Source organism: Melanerpes formicivorus, unplaced genomic scaffold (genome assembly GCF_026170545.1).
Source record: "Melanerpes formicivorus ecotype bairdi unplaced genomic scaffold, bMelFor1.0.p_v2 SCAF_208, whole genome shotgun sequence".
NCBI classification, from domain to species: Eukaryota; Metazoa; Chordata; class Aves; order Piciformes; family Picidae; genus Melanerpes; species Melanerpes formicivorus.
In genome coordinates this window covers 345,108-359,538 of record NW_027142560.1, presented here as the reverse complement: position 1 = coordinate 359,538, position 14,431 = coordinate 345,108, and the positions used below count along the sequence as shown (strand labels likewise).

At 58.2% G+C, this 14,431-nt stretch overlaps 1 gene segment (V, D, J or C); it reads right to left on the bottom strand.

The window, feature by feature from the left end:
• Positions 1–5,544: 5,544 nt before the first annotated feature.
• Positions 5,545–11,135, bottom strand: LOC137457905 (immunoglobulin heavy variable 3-23-like). The segment is given in 3 exon segments: positions 5,545–5,928; positions 7,346–7,425; positions 11,030–11,135. Coding segments are annotated over 3 exon segments (570 nt in total).
• Positions 11,136–14,431: the final 3,296 nt, after the last annotated feature.

The window sequence follows — 14,431 nt, the reverse complement described above, 5'->3', positions numbered from 1 at the left end:
TGGAGACCTGCAGAGCTGAGGCAGCTTCACTGTGCCCTTAATGCTAACCGAAAGCCTAACCCAATGACTAACCTTAAACCATAACCCTTAGCCCTAAGCCTTAGCCCTAAGCCTTAGCCCTAAAACTAACCCTACCCCTAAACCCTACCACACACCCTAATCCCAACCTTAAAACCTAACCCTGACCCTAATCCCTAATCCTAATCCCTAACCCTACTCCTAACTCTAATCCCTAACCCCTAACCATTAACCCTAACCCCTAACCCTGGTGCCCTAAACCTAAGCCTCTTCCTCCTCCCAGGGAGGGTCTCAACCCCTCCTGGAGGTCACTTTGGGTCTCTCTTCTTCCTCCCCTCGAGGCCTTCTCCATCATCATCTTCATCTCCTTCTCTTTCTTTCCCTCCTTCAGCCTCCAGCTGCTGTGCCAAGAGTGCTGCTGGTGGCTCCAGAGCTGCTCTTGGTTCTCTCCATGCCAGGCAGGGCAGCAGCAGGGAAGGGCTGAGGGAAAGGTTGGAGACCTCCAGAGCTGAGGCAGCTTCACTGTGCCCCAAGGGCTGCCCCCAGCCCCAGGCTCTGCTCTGGATGGGCTCAGGGCCAGCAGCAGCTTTGCCTCCATCACCTTTGTCCCAGAGGTGAAGGTTTGGAGCCAAAGGTGGAGTTTTGGGGCCCCAAGGGATCAGAGCCTGAGGAAAAAGTTGGAGGTTTGGGGCCAATAGGAAGAAGAGGAGGAGAAGGAAGGCAGAGGCCAAGGGGAGGTGCTGGTGGGGGGAGCCCAGAGGAGGCCTCCAGAGCTTCAGCAGTGAAGCCTAATGGCTGCTAATTGACTTCATTAGGGCTAATGATCAACCTGAGCCTCCCTGCTGCTGATTGAGGGCTCAGGAGGACCTTAATGAGGGCTGAGGTCTGCATTAATTAGAGCTAATGAGCAAACTGAGCTCCTGCCCTGACAGGCCAGGGCTGGAAAGGGCTCTCATCAGGGCTAAGTAGTCACTTGAGGAACCTCAAGGAACCTTCTCAGTCTCCACCTAGACCCCAATTAACCTCCCCCACACCTCCATTAATGACCACCAGAGACCTCCTGGACTCCATAACACTTCCAAGAACCTCAATATAGCCTCCAAGAACCTCAAGGAACCTCGAAGAAGCTGAGAAAACCTTGAGGAACTTCAGTGAACCTTCTCCATCTCCACCTAGACCCATATCAACCTCCCTCATCCCTCCATAAATGACCACATGAGACCTCCTAGACCCCAAAACACCTCCAAGAACCTCAACATAGACTCCAAGAACCTCAAGGAACCTTGAGCAACCTCAAGGAACATTGAGCAATCTCAAGGCACCTTATCAATCGCCAACTACACCTCATCAAACCTCCACCAATGCAACACCAATGAACAGAAGAGACCTCCTTAAACCCCACAACATCTCCAAGAACCTCAATATAACCTTGTAGAACCTTGACAAACCTCAAGGAACCTTCTCAAACCTCCTTCAAACTCCACCCAACCTCCATAAACCACCAGCAGAGACCTCCTAGACACCACAACACCTCCAAGAGCAGCAGTAGGACCTCCAGGAACCTCATAGAATCTGGAGGAACCTCAACGAATCTTGAGGGACCTGCAGGAACCTTCTCAAACCTCCACCAAACCTCCTCTGATCTCCACCCAACCTCCACCAATGGCCACCAGAGACCTCCTGGACCCCACAACACCTCCAAGAGCCTCAAGGAACCTGGAAGAACCTTGAGGAACCTTGAAGAACCTCAATGAACCTAACCTCCACCTTTAGCCCAAACCTCCTCCTCTGTCCCCACCCTCCAGTGGCTCTGCTTCACTTCTCCTCCCTTTTGGGTCCTAAGCCTCAACTTTTAGCCCCAAGCATTGGCTGTAATCAACTCCTGGCCACTAATAGCTCAGAGGAGAAGGCTCTGGCTCGAGGGGTAGGGGAAGGTGGAGGAAAGAGAGGGAGAAGGAAGAGGAGGAGGAGGAGGAGGCTGCAAATCCAACCCTGCCTTTAAGAAGGCCTCCAGGAGCCACCATGGAGCCACAGCTCCAGCACCTTCCTCTCCCTCTCCTGCCTTCTTTCCTGGCCATCAACCTCTACTTGGCCTCCCCCTTCCTCCACCTCCTCTGCCTCCTGACAGGTAGGATGCCTCCACCTCCCCCATCCTGAAGGCCTTCTTCTGCTTCCTCCTTGAGGTCTTCTCCCTCATCATCATCTTCATCTCCTTCCTCCTCCGCAGGGCTGCAGGCGGCGGTGGAGCTGCAGGAGTCCAGCAGCGGCATCCAGCCCCCCGGGGGGACACTGAGCCTCCTCTGCAAGGCCTCAGGCTTCACCTTCAGCAGCTTTGGGATGTTCTGGGTGAGGCAAAGCCCTGGCAAGGGGCTGGAGTGGCTGGCAGGGATCTACAGTAGTGGCAGCACCACCTACTACAATCCCTCGGTCCGGGGCCGCTGCAGCATCTCCAGGGACAACTCCCAGGCCACCCTCAGCCTGCAGCTGAGCAGCCTCCAGGAGCAGGATTCAGCCTCCTACTTCTGTGCCAAACGTGCTAATGGTGGTTGGACTGCTCCTAGTGCTGTTCCTGAGTCCATGCCCATGTGCCAAGCTCCTGGCCCCCAGCCCCAGGCTCTGCCCCCAGCCCAGATCCTTGCTCCAGGAGCAGGATTCAGCCTCCTCCTCCTGTGACAGAAGTGACAAAGGTGAAGGAGGCAAAGCTGCTGCTGGCCCTGAGCCCATCCAGAGCAGAGCCTGGGGCTGGAGGCCCGAAGTTTGGCACATGGGGATGTGAAGACTTCAACTTCAGCAGCTTTGGGATGCAGTGGGTGAGGCAGAGCCCTGGCAAGGGGCTGGAGTGGGTGGCAGCAGCACCCAAATGACCTCCAGGAGGGGTTGAGAACCTCCCTGGGAGGAGGATACAAATCCAGAACTAACCCTGACCCCTAAGCCTAAAACCTAAGCCTAAAACCTATTCCTAACCCTAACCCCAACCCTAATCACTACACCTAATCCCTACCCCTTAACCCAAACCTTACCCCTAGGCCCTACCCCTAAATGCTAACCCTGCACCCTAAAGCTTAACCCTTACCCTTAACCCTTACCCTACCCCAGGTGCCCCAAGCCTGAGCCTCTTCCTCCTCCCAGGTTGGTTCTCAACCCCTCCTGCAGGTCATTTAATTGATCAAACACAAACCCTCCCACACCTTGATTGATTAATTAATGGCAATCAGCAACTCAATCAATTACTTAATTCATCCCCAACCCCTCTCCCCCCTCCCCAGGATGATTGATTTCCCCTCATTAATTAACTCCCACTGATTCATTGATCCCAATTGCTCCCAGCCCCCCTCACAGCTTCGTGTTTATGGCCACTCCATTCATTAACTGAGTTCATTAATTAAGCAATTAGGGATCTGCAGCCTTCCTGATTGACTCTTTGCCACTGTTGGGGCTGGGGGCAGAGCCTGGGGCTGGGGAAGAGCCCAGATGGGTGCCAGGTGCCCTAAGCCTAACCTCTTCCTCCACCCAGGGAGGTTCTTAACCCCTCCTGGAGGTCACTTTTGGTCAACCTTCTTCCTTCCCTCGAGGTCTTCTCCATCTCCATCTTCATCACCTTCTTCTTCATCTCTCTTTTCCTCAGCTCAGCTCCAGGCTGAGACCAAAGCTGGAGGAGGAACTCAGGGGGCTGCAGGAGGCCAGAGGTGGACCCAGCCCCCCGGGGAGACACTGAGCCTCCTCTGCAAGGCCTCAGGCTTCACCTTCAGCAGCTTTGATACGGTGTGGGTGAGGCAGAGCCCTGGCAAGGGGCTGGAGTGGGTGGCAGGGATCAGCTATGGTGGCGGCAGCACCTACTACGCTCCTTCAGTCCAAGGCCGCTGCAGCATCTCCAGGGACAACTCCCAGGCCACCCTCAGGCTGCAGCTGAGCAGCCTCCAGGAGCAGGATTCAGCCTCCTACTACTGTGCCAAGAGTGCTTATGCTGGTTGGGGTGCTTATGCTGCTGGTGCTGTCCTTGACCCCATCCCCATGTGCCATGCTCCTGGCTCCTTACACTTAGCATTAACTTTACCTTTACCCTAACCCCAATCCTGACCCTAACCCTTACCCTAACCTCCCTAGCAGGAAGATTCAAATCCAACAATTCCTCTCCCCCTCTCCCTCTCCCATTACTCCTCTACCCCTCCCTTAACCCCTAACCTTTTCCCTAACCCTAAGCCTGCTGCAGGTTCAGGTTGTGATGCTGCTGTGATGCTGCTGTGCTCCCTGCACCCATCCCCATGTACAAAGCTCCTGGCCCCCAGCCCCAGGCTCTGCCCCCAGCCCAGATCCTTGTTCCCACCTCAGCCCTTGCCCCCAGCTCTGCTCTGGCCTTCAGCTCAGGCTGGGCTCAGCTGGGCTCAGGCTCTGCTGCTGGCTGGCAGCCAGGCCCCAGGGCAGCCTCTGAGCACAGCCCTTTGGCATTGCCCTGCACAGGGCCCAGGGCAGCTCTGCTGCTGCCTTTGCTCTTGCAGCTGCCCCGCAGCCAATTCCTCCTCTGGGAAGCCTCTGCCTGCCCCCAGGCCACCATTAGGGCTGAGGAGTCCTTGGCTAGGGCTGAGCATCCCATGGAGCCCCCACCCTGCTTCATTAGGGCTGAGCATGGCCTTCAGTAGGGCTAATCATTCCACTCATTAGGGCTCATCATCCAATTTAGCCTTCACCCTGATTAATTAGGGCTGGAAAGGGCCTTCATTAGGGGTAATAACTCAATTGATTAGGGGCTAATAACCTGGTTTGACCTCTCCCCATACAAATTAGGGCTGATAATTCATTGATTAGGGACTAATCATCCAATGAACTCCCCCAGGGGACCTCAATCCCAAGCCTGCAGCACAGCTGAAGCTGCCTGGGCTGGGGGCAGAGCCTGGGAGCAGCTTTGGGGCCAATTGGGGCAGATTTGGGGCCCAAAGTGGAGCAGGTTTGGGGCAGAGGCAGGGGAGGGTTGAGGACAGAGTTGGAGGTTCAGGGGCCAAAGAGTTGAGTTCTTGGCCCCCAAGGAGGAAGGTTTGAGGCCAGAGGTTGAAGCTGGAGGGCAAGGGTGGAGGCTGAGAGGCAGGGAGGGAGGAGGAGATCTGGGGCCAAGGGTTGAGGTTTTGGGTAGAAGGTTCAAGTTTGACTAATTTGGGGTGCAGAAAGTGGCCAAACTGGGGCAGGTTTGGCCCCAAACCTGATAGCCCCAAGGGCTGCTGGGGCAGGAGCAGAGCCTGGGGCTGGAGCTGGGGGAGCTGCCCCCAGGTGCTGCTGGGGCCAGGGAGAGCCAAAGCAGGGAAGATCTGGGGTATAAGTTGGAGGTTTTGGGGCCAAAGGGTTGAGGCTGAGGCCCAGGAGGATGCAGGCCTGAGGCAGAGGATGGAAGAGGCTGAGGCCAAGGGTGGAGGTTGGGTGGGGGAAAGGTTGAGGTTTGGGACAAAATTGTTGAGGCTTGGGGCAGGAAGTTGAAGTTTTGGGGCCAAAGAAGAAGGTTTTTTGGTCCCCAGTGGATGAGGTTTGGCTCAGAGCCACTCAAGACATGAGGCCAAGGGTGGAGATCTGGGTGCAGGGCTGGAGGCTGGGAGCCAGGATCTGGGCTGGGGGCAGAGCCTGGGACTGGGGGCCAGGAGCTTGGCACATGGGGATGGGCTCAGGGACAGCACTATCAGCATGACCACCACCAGCATCATGCTTGGCACAGTAGTAGGAGGCTGAATCCTGCTCCTGGAGGCTGCTCAGCTGCAGCCTGAGGGTGGCCTGGGAGTTGTCCCTGGAGATGCTGCAGCGGCCTTGGACCGAAGGAGCGTAGTAGGTGTAGCTGCCATCTCTGTAGATCCCTGCCACCCACTCCAGCCCCTTGCCAGGGCTCTGCCTCACCCACTGCATATCAAAGCTGCTGAAGGTGAAGCCTGAGGCCTTGCAGAGGAGGCTCAGTGTCCCCCCAGGGGCTGGATGCTGCTGCCGGACTCCTGCAGCTCCACCGCCGCCTGCAGCCCTGCGGAGGAGGAAGGAGATGAAGATGATGATGAGGGAGAAGACCTCAAGGAGGAAGAAGAAGGCCAGCAGGATGGGGGAGGTTGAGGCAACCCTAGCTGGAAGGAGGCAGAGGATGAGGAGGAAGTTGGAGGCCATGTGGAGGTTGATGGTGAGGGCTAAGCCCAGCCTGAGCTGCTGAGCTTTAGGCCAGAGCAGAGCTGGGAGCAAGGGCTGAGGTGGGAGCCAGGATCATGTCCTGCTGGAGGGGTAACACCTCGTGGATCAGGGGTGAGAATGCTCAGCTCCAGCCCTGCTCATGAGCTGTAGCCCTCTGTGGCTCAGCCACGGAGCTGTGCCCCATGCTGAAATCAAGGCCAGCACTGGCAGAAGAGTTTATGTAGCATAGGATTGTTGTACCTGTGGCTGTGAGCCCAGCAGTGCTGAGCCAAGGGCACGGGGGGAGCTGCCTTGCAGCACAGAGCTGCTCCGGATTGTGTTGTCAGAGCAGGATGTGGTTGTCAGGAGGCCAAAGAATTGTGTGGCATCAACCTGTTAGGTCACTCAGGCTCTCGCCATGAGCACATCCAAGGCCTGGAATAGCTTACCACATCTGCAGATGGAGACTGCAGGTTGGTTTAAAGGATTGGTCAGAGGATGGGGATTCTCTGCTTGGTTTCTTCTGGTGGTTCAAACTGGGTCATGAATATTGCTAACTGGGATTGCAATGCTGCTGATGTTGCCTTGCCTGAGGAGTCTGTAGCTGGGAAACTGGGATGAAGCTGTGGACCCTTGGATGGGCCAAGAAGAGACTGAAGGCAGCAGCAGGGAAGGGCTGAGGGAGAGGTTGGAGACCTTCAGAGCTGAGGCAGTTTCACTGTGCCCCAAGGGCTGCCCCCATCCCCAGGCTCTGCTTCCCCAGGCTCTGCTCTGGATGGGCTCAGGGCCATTAGCAGCTTTGCTTCCATCACCTTTGTCACATCTGTCACAGGAGTAGGAGGCTGAATCCTGCTCCTGGAGCAAGGATCTGGGCTGGGGGCACAGACTGGGGCTGGAGGCCAGGAGCTTGGCATATGGGGATGGGCTCAGGGACAGCACCAGCAGCATCATAACCCCAAGCACCACTATAAGCACCCTTGGCACAGTAGTAGGAGGCTGAATCCTGCTCCTGGAGGCTGCTCAGCTGCAGCCTGAGGGTGGCCTGGGAGTTGTCCCTGGAGATGCTGTAGCGGCCTTGGACTGAAGGAGCGTACCAGGTGGCACTGCCAGCACTGTTGATCTCCGCCACATACTCCAGCCCCTTGCCAGGGCTCTGCCTCACCCAGAACATAGCAAAGTCACTGAAGGTGAAGCCTGAGGCCTTGCAGAGGAGGCTCAGTGTCCCCCCGGGGGGCTGGATGCCGCCGCCGGACTCCTGCAGCTCCACCGCCGCCTGCAGCCCTGTGGAGGAGGAAGGAGATGAAGATGATGAGGGAGAAGACCTCAAAGAGGAAGAAGAAGAAGGCCTCCAGGATGGGGGAGGTTGAGGCAACCCTACCTGTCAGGAGGCAGAAGAGGAGGAGGAAGGTGGAGGCCAAGGGGAGGTTGATGGCCAGGACGAAAGGAGGGAGAGGGAGAGGAAGGTGCTGGAGCTGTGGCTCCATGGTGGCTCCTGGAGGCCTTCTTAAAGGCAGGGTTGGATTTGCAGCCTCCTCCTCTTCCTTCTCCCCCTCTCTCCTCTCCCTCCCCCTCCCCTCCCCCTCCCCTCCCCCTCAGGTCAAAGTCTTCTCCTCTCAGCTCATTAGTGGCCAGGAGTTAATCCCTTGGCTGCTGCAGGCTCTCTCTCTGCTTCCTCCCTTGCTCCTCCAGCTGCCTCGGGGCCAATTCTGCCTCTGCCAAGGCTCTGCCTACTTGGGCTCCAGCACTCATCAAGGCATTAATTAGCCCTAATCAAGGCCCTGTGGAGCCCAGGCCTGAAAGGGTAGAGGTGAAACTGGATCATTAGTTCCTAATCAAGTGAATCATTAGCCCTAATTTACATGGGGAGAGGTCAAACGGGCTTATTAGCCCCTAATTAATTGAGTTATTAGCCCTAAGGAAGGCAACTTTTAGCCCTAATTTAATAGGGTGAAGGCTAATTGCATTGTTAGCACTAATAAAGTTAATCATTAGCCCTAATAAAGGCTATGATCAGCACTAATTAACCAGGTTGGGGGCTGGATTGGATGATTAGACCTCATAAAATGAATTATTAGCCCTAATAACGGTCATTTCCAGCCCTAATTTAATAGGTTGAAGACTAAATTGGATGGTTTGCCCTAATTAATGGAATTATTAGCCCTAATCAAGGCCATTTTCAGCCCTAATTAACCACGTTGGGGGCAGAATTGGATAATTAGCTCTCCTAAATTGAATGATTACCCCTAATAAAGGGAATTTTCAGCCCTAATTGAGCAAGATCGAGGGTAAATTGGATTATTAGCCCTAGTAAAGTTAATTATTAGCCCTAATAGAGGCCATCATGAGACTTCATTAACTAGGATGCAGTCTAAGTTGGATGATTAGTCCTAATAAAGTGAATTATTAGCCCTAATAAAGGCAACTTTCAGGTGAATTAAGCAGGATGGGGGCTAAATTGGATGATTAGGCCTAATAAAGTGAATTATTAGCTCAAATAAAGGCCATTTTTAGCCCTAATTATTAAGGGCAGGAGCCAAATTGGATCATTAGCCCAAATCAAGGGGATCATTAGCCCCAATCAAGGGGATCATTGACTCCACTCAAGTGGCTCCTTGGCCCTACTCAAGGACCTTTCCAGCCCTAATCTCCCTGGGCAGGAGCCAGGTTTGGTCACTGTCTGCAGCAGTGCCCTGGGGGAGGGCATTGAGAGCGCCCCCAGTAGGTTTGCTGAGGACACAGCAGTGGGGAGGGGGTGTGGGGGTTGGCTGAGCCCCCTCAGGGCCTGCTGCCATCCTGCAGGGAGAGCTGGAGAGGAGAGCTGGCTGCAGGTAAAGGGGGGCTGAGAGGGGGTCAGCAGGGTGTGCAGGGGACAGCAGTGAGCCCTGGGGGGCCAAGAGAGCCCTGGGGGTGCTGGGGGAGAGGGGCAGCAGGGTGTGCAGGGGACAGCAATGAGCCCTGGGGGGGCCAAGAGAGCCCTGGGGGTGCTGGGGGAGAGGGGCAGCAGGGTGTGCAGGGGACAGCAATGAGCCCTGGGGGGGCCAAGAGAGCCCTGGGGGTGCTGGGGGAGAGGGGCAGCAGGGTGTGCAGGGGACAGCAATGAGCCCTGGGGGGGCCAAGAAAGCCCTGGGGGGGCCAAGAGAGCCCTGGGGGTGCTGGGGCTGGAGGGAGAAGGCTGAGAGGGATCTGATCAATGCCCAGCAAGAGCTGAGGGCTGAGGGCAAAGGGGGCGGGGGGGGGGCAAGATCTTGGGGGGGGCACAGCAAGGAGCCAAGGAGCAAGGGAGGCAAAGTGGAGCAGGGAAGGTCTCAGCTCCCCAGGAGGAGAAACTCCTTTGGGGGGAGGGGGACAGAGCCCTGGGGCAGGCTGCCCGGGGGGGTTGTGCAGCCTCCTGCTCCGGACCCCCCCCCGGATGCCTCCCTGGGTGCCCTGCCCTGGATGCCGCTGCTCTGGCAGGGGGGTTGGGCCGGGTGACCTCTGGGTGACCCTGCCAACCCTTCCTGGCCTTGCTGGGCAGCTGGCCACTGCCTGAGCTCCCCCCCGGGCTGCGGGCCCCCAGCCCCTGTGCCCCACGAGGGGCAGCTCCCCAGGCACTCTGCTGCAGGCAGCTGGATGCTGGCAGAGGCGGCTGAGGGCAGGGGGAAGGCAGCCTGCTGCAGCAAGAGGCTTGGGCAGGAGAGGGTGCAGCCAGAGGAGCAGCCCAAGCTGGATCCTTCCCCTTCCTCCTCCTCTTTGAGGTCTTCTTCATCTTCTTCTCCTTCCTCCTCGCAGGGCTGCGGGCGGCGGTGGAGCTGCAGGAGTCCGGCGGCGGCATCCAGCCCCCCGGGGGGACACTGAGCCTCCTCTGCAAGGCCTCAGGCTTCACCTTCAGCAGCTATGGGATGCAGTGGGTGAGGCAGAGCCCTGGCAAGGGGCTGGAGTATGTGGCAGGGATCAGGAATGATGGCAGCTACACCGAATACGCTCCCTTGGTCCAAGGCCGCTGCAGCATCTCCAGGGACAACTCCCAGGCCACCGTCAGGCTGCAGCTGAGCAGCCTCCAGGAGCAGGATTCAGCCTCCTACTACTGTGCCAAGGGTGACAAAAGTGATGGAGGCAAAGCTGCTGCTGGCCCTGAGCCCATCCAGAGCAGAGCCTGGGCTGGGAGCAAGGATCTGTGCTGGGAGCCAGGAGCTTGGCTGATTGCGATGGGCTCAGGGAGCACAGCAGCATCACAGCAGCATCACAACCTGAACCTGCAGCAGGCTGAGGGTGAGGAAAAAGGTTAGGGGTTAAGGGTGGGGGAAAGGGGGAAGGGGAGAGGGGGAAGGGGAGAGGGGGAGGGTAAGTGTTGGATTTGAATCCTCCTGCAAGGAAGGTTAGGATTAGGGTAAGGGTTAGGGTAAGGAGCCAGGAGCTTGGCATATGGGGATGGACTCAGGGACAGCAGCATAAGCACCCCAACCAGCATAAGCACTCTTGGCATAAGCATAACCACCATCACGTTTGGCACAGTAGTAGGAGGCTGAATCCTGCTCCTGGAGGCTGCTCAGCTGCAGCCTGAGGGTGGCCTGGGAGTTGTCCCTGGAGATGCTGCAGCGGCCTTGGACTGAAGGAGCGTAGTAGGTGCTGCTGCCACCACTGCTGATACTTGCCACAAACTCCAGCCCCTTGCCAGGGCTCTGCCTCACCCACTGCATGGGAAAGTCGCTGAAAGTGAAGCCTGAGGCCTTGCAGAGGAGGCTCAGTGTCCCCCCAGGGGCTGGATGCCGCCGCCGGACTCCTGCAGCTCCACCGCCACCTGCAGCCCTGCGGAGGAGGAAGGAGATGAAGATGATGATGAGGGAGAAGACCTCAAGGAGGAAGAAGAAGAAGGCCTCCAGGATGTTGGAGGTTGAGGCAACCCTACCTGGCAGGAGGCAGAGGAGGAGGAGGAAGGGGGAGGCCATGTGAAGGTTGATGGCCAGGAGGAAAGGAGGGAGAGGGAGAGGAAGGTGCTGGAGCTGTGGCTCCATGGTGGCTCCTGGAGGCCTTCTTAAAGGCAGGGCTGGATTTGCAGTCTCCTCCTCTTCCCTCTCCCCCTCTCTCCTCCCCCTCCCCCTCCCCTCCTCCTTCCCTCCCACTCCTTGGTTCCTTTTCATTGATTGATTCATTCCTGCTCTCAGCAGGGACTGAGAGCTCCCAGGGCTGCCTCAGCTCCTTGCTGGCCCTCAGCTTCTTCAACCTTTCCTGGCCCCCAGTCTAGATCCTTGCTCCCAGCCTCCAGCTCTGGACACCAAGCTCCAGCCCTGGTCTCAGGCTGTGACTCTTTGCCCCCAGGCTCAGCCAGCCTTGGCCTCCAGCTCTGGAGGCAATCCTCAACCATTTCCAATAAGCTGCAAGTCCTTTTTCCTCAGCCTCAACCATTTCCCCTCAGCCTCCACCCTTGGCCTCCAGCTTCAGCATTTTGACTCACTCCTTGCTCCTTTTGGGTCCAAAATTCCATCCCCAGCCACCCCCTCCCCAGTGTCCTGCTTGTGGCCTCTGCATTCATCCCTTGAGTTAATTAATCAACTAAGTACCACCTGCAGGGCTGAGCTGGGGGCAAGGATCTGGCCTGAAGGGTCAGAGATACTCAAGGCTTGAAGCCAAGGGTGGAGATCTTGGTGCAGGGCTGGAGGCTGGGAGCCAGGATCTGGGCTGGGGGCAGAGCCTGGCCCTGGGGGGCAGGAGTTTGGCACATGGGGATGGGCTCAGGGACAGCAGCAGCAGTACCATAAGCATAACCAGCAGCACCTCTGGCACAGTAGTAGGAGGCTGAATCCTGCTCCTGGAGGCTGCTCAGCTGCAGGCTGAGGGTGGCCTGGGAGTTGTCCCTGGAGATGCTGCAGCGGCCTTGGACCGAGGGATTGTACCCGGTGCTGCCAGCAGTGTTGATCCCTGCCACCCACTCCAGCCCCTTGCCAGGGCTCTGCCTCACCCATCCCATCCCAAAGCTGCTGAAGGTGAAGCCTGAGGCCTTGCAGAGGAGGCTCAGTGTTCCCCCGGGGGGCTGGATGCCGCCGCCGGACTCCTGCAGCTCCACCGCCGCCTGCAGCCCTGCGGAGGAAGGAAGAAGATGAGGATGATGATGAGGGAGAAGACCTCAAGGAGGAAGAAGAAGAAGGCATCCAGGATGGGGGAGGTTGAGGCAACCCTACCTGGCAAGAGGCAGAGGAGGAGGAGGAAGGTGGAGGCCAAGTGGAGGTTGATGGCCAGGAGGAAAGGAGGGAGAGGGAGAGGAAGGTGCTGGAGCTGTGGCTCCATGGTGGCTCCTGGAGGCCTTCTTAAAGGCAGGGTTGGATTTGCAGCCTCCTCCTCCCAGGGAGGTTCTCAACCCCTCCTGGAGGTCATTTTTGGTCTCCATGACTCACGGAGGCTGCAGAGGGAGGAGGAACTCCAGGGGGCTGCAGGTCCCTTGGGGCCCAAGGTGCTGGGAGCCCTTCAGCAGCTGCTGCTGAGGGCTGGCAGCCAGGGGACAGCCTCCTGCCTGCCCCCAGTGGCACCACAGGGCTGGTGCCAAGCTGAGGTGGTTGGGTGGTGGAGATCCCTCCTGGGCTGGGGGTGGCAGGGGCTGGCTGGGCTCCAGCAGGGGATGATGTGGTGGCTCCCAGCTGTGCCCTGCTGCTGTGCCCTGCTGGCCAAGGAGGTGGATGGTGGCCTGGGGGCATGAGGAAGAGTGTGGCCAGCTGGGCAAGGGAGGTTCTGCCCTCCCTCTGCTCTGCCCCAGTCAGGCCCCAGCTGGAGCCCTGGGTCCAGCCCTGGGCTCCCCAGCTCAGAAGAGACTGAGAAGTGCTGGGGAGAGCCCAGGGGAGGCTCTGAAGGTGCTGAGGGGCCCTGGAGCAGCTCTGGGAGGAGCAGAGGCTGAGAGTCCTGGGGATGAGAGCCTGGAGCAGAGCAGCCCCAGAGGGGAGCTGAGCAATGCTCAGCAAGAGCTGAAGGAGCTGTGGGGGGCAAGAGGCTGGGGCCAGGCTCTGCTGAGTGCTGCCCAAGCCTCAACCTGTAGCCCCCAAGCCACCACCTTTGTCCTCAAGCCTCCACCTTTAGCCTCCAAACCTCAACCTTTGGCCCCCAAACCTCCACCTCTGTCCCCAGCCTCCAGTGGCTCTGCCTCTCTTCACCTCCCTTATTGGGTCCTCAACCTTTAGCCCCAAGCCTCCACTTGCAGCCTCCAATCTCAGCCCTCTGTGCCCCAGGCCTGGAGCAGCTGGCCCCACACTTGCTGCTTTTGGCCTCAAAACTCTTCCAGCTGCTTTGCCTCTGCCCCCAACCCTCTGTGCCAAGCCTCAGCTGTTGGCCTGTGGCCAGGGGCTGTCCCTGGAAGCAAAGGGTTGGGGGTTGGGGCACAGAGGGGCAGAGGTTGGGGCAAGAGGTTGAGGTTTGGGGCAGAAGGTGAAGGTTTTGGGTCCCCAGTGGTTGAGGCTTAGAGGCCAGGGGTGGAGGTTTGGGGCAGGAGGTTGAGGCAGAGGCCAAGGCTGGTCAGAAGGAACGATGGACTGGGAGGAAAGGAGGAGTGGGAGGGGAGGAGAAGGGGGAGGAGAGAGGGAGAGAAGGAAGAGGAGGAGGAGGAGGCTGCAAATCCAACCCTGCCTTTAAGAAGGCCTCCAGGAGCCACCATGGAGCCACAGCTCCAGCACCTTCCTCTCCCTCTCCCTCCTTTCCTCCTGGCCATCTACCTCCACTTGCCCTCCACCTTCCTCCTCCTCCTCCTCTTCCTCTTGCCAGCCAGGTTGCCTCAACCTCCTCCATCCTGGAGGCCTTCTTCTTCTTCCACCTTGAGGTCTTCTCACTCATCATCATCTTCATCTCCTTCCTCCTCCGCAGGGCTGCAGGCGGCGGTGGAGCTGCAGGAGTCCGGCGGCGGCATCCAGCCCCCCGGGGGGACACTGAGCCTCCTCTGCAAGGCCTCAGGCTTCACCTTCAGCAGCTTTGATATGCAGTGGGTGAGGCAGAGCCCTGGCAAGGGGCTGGAGTGGCTGGCAGGGATCTGGAGAGGTGGCAGCACCAGGTACAATCCCTCGTTCCAAGGCCGCTGCAGCATCTCCAGGGACAACTCCCAGGCCACCGTCAGCCTGCAGCTGAGCAGCCTCCAGGAGCAGGATTCAGCCACCTACTACTGTGCCAAGAGTGCTGGTAGTGGTGGTTGGCTTGCTGCTCTTGGTTATATCAATGCCAGGAAGACCAGCACCAGGGAAGAGCTGAGGGAAAGGTTGGAGACCTCCAGAGCTGTGGTAGCTTCACTGTGCCCCAAACACTGCCCCCAGCCCCAGGCTCTGCTCCGGATGGGCTCAGG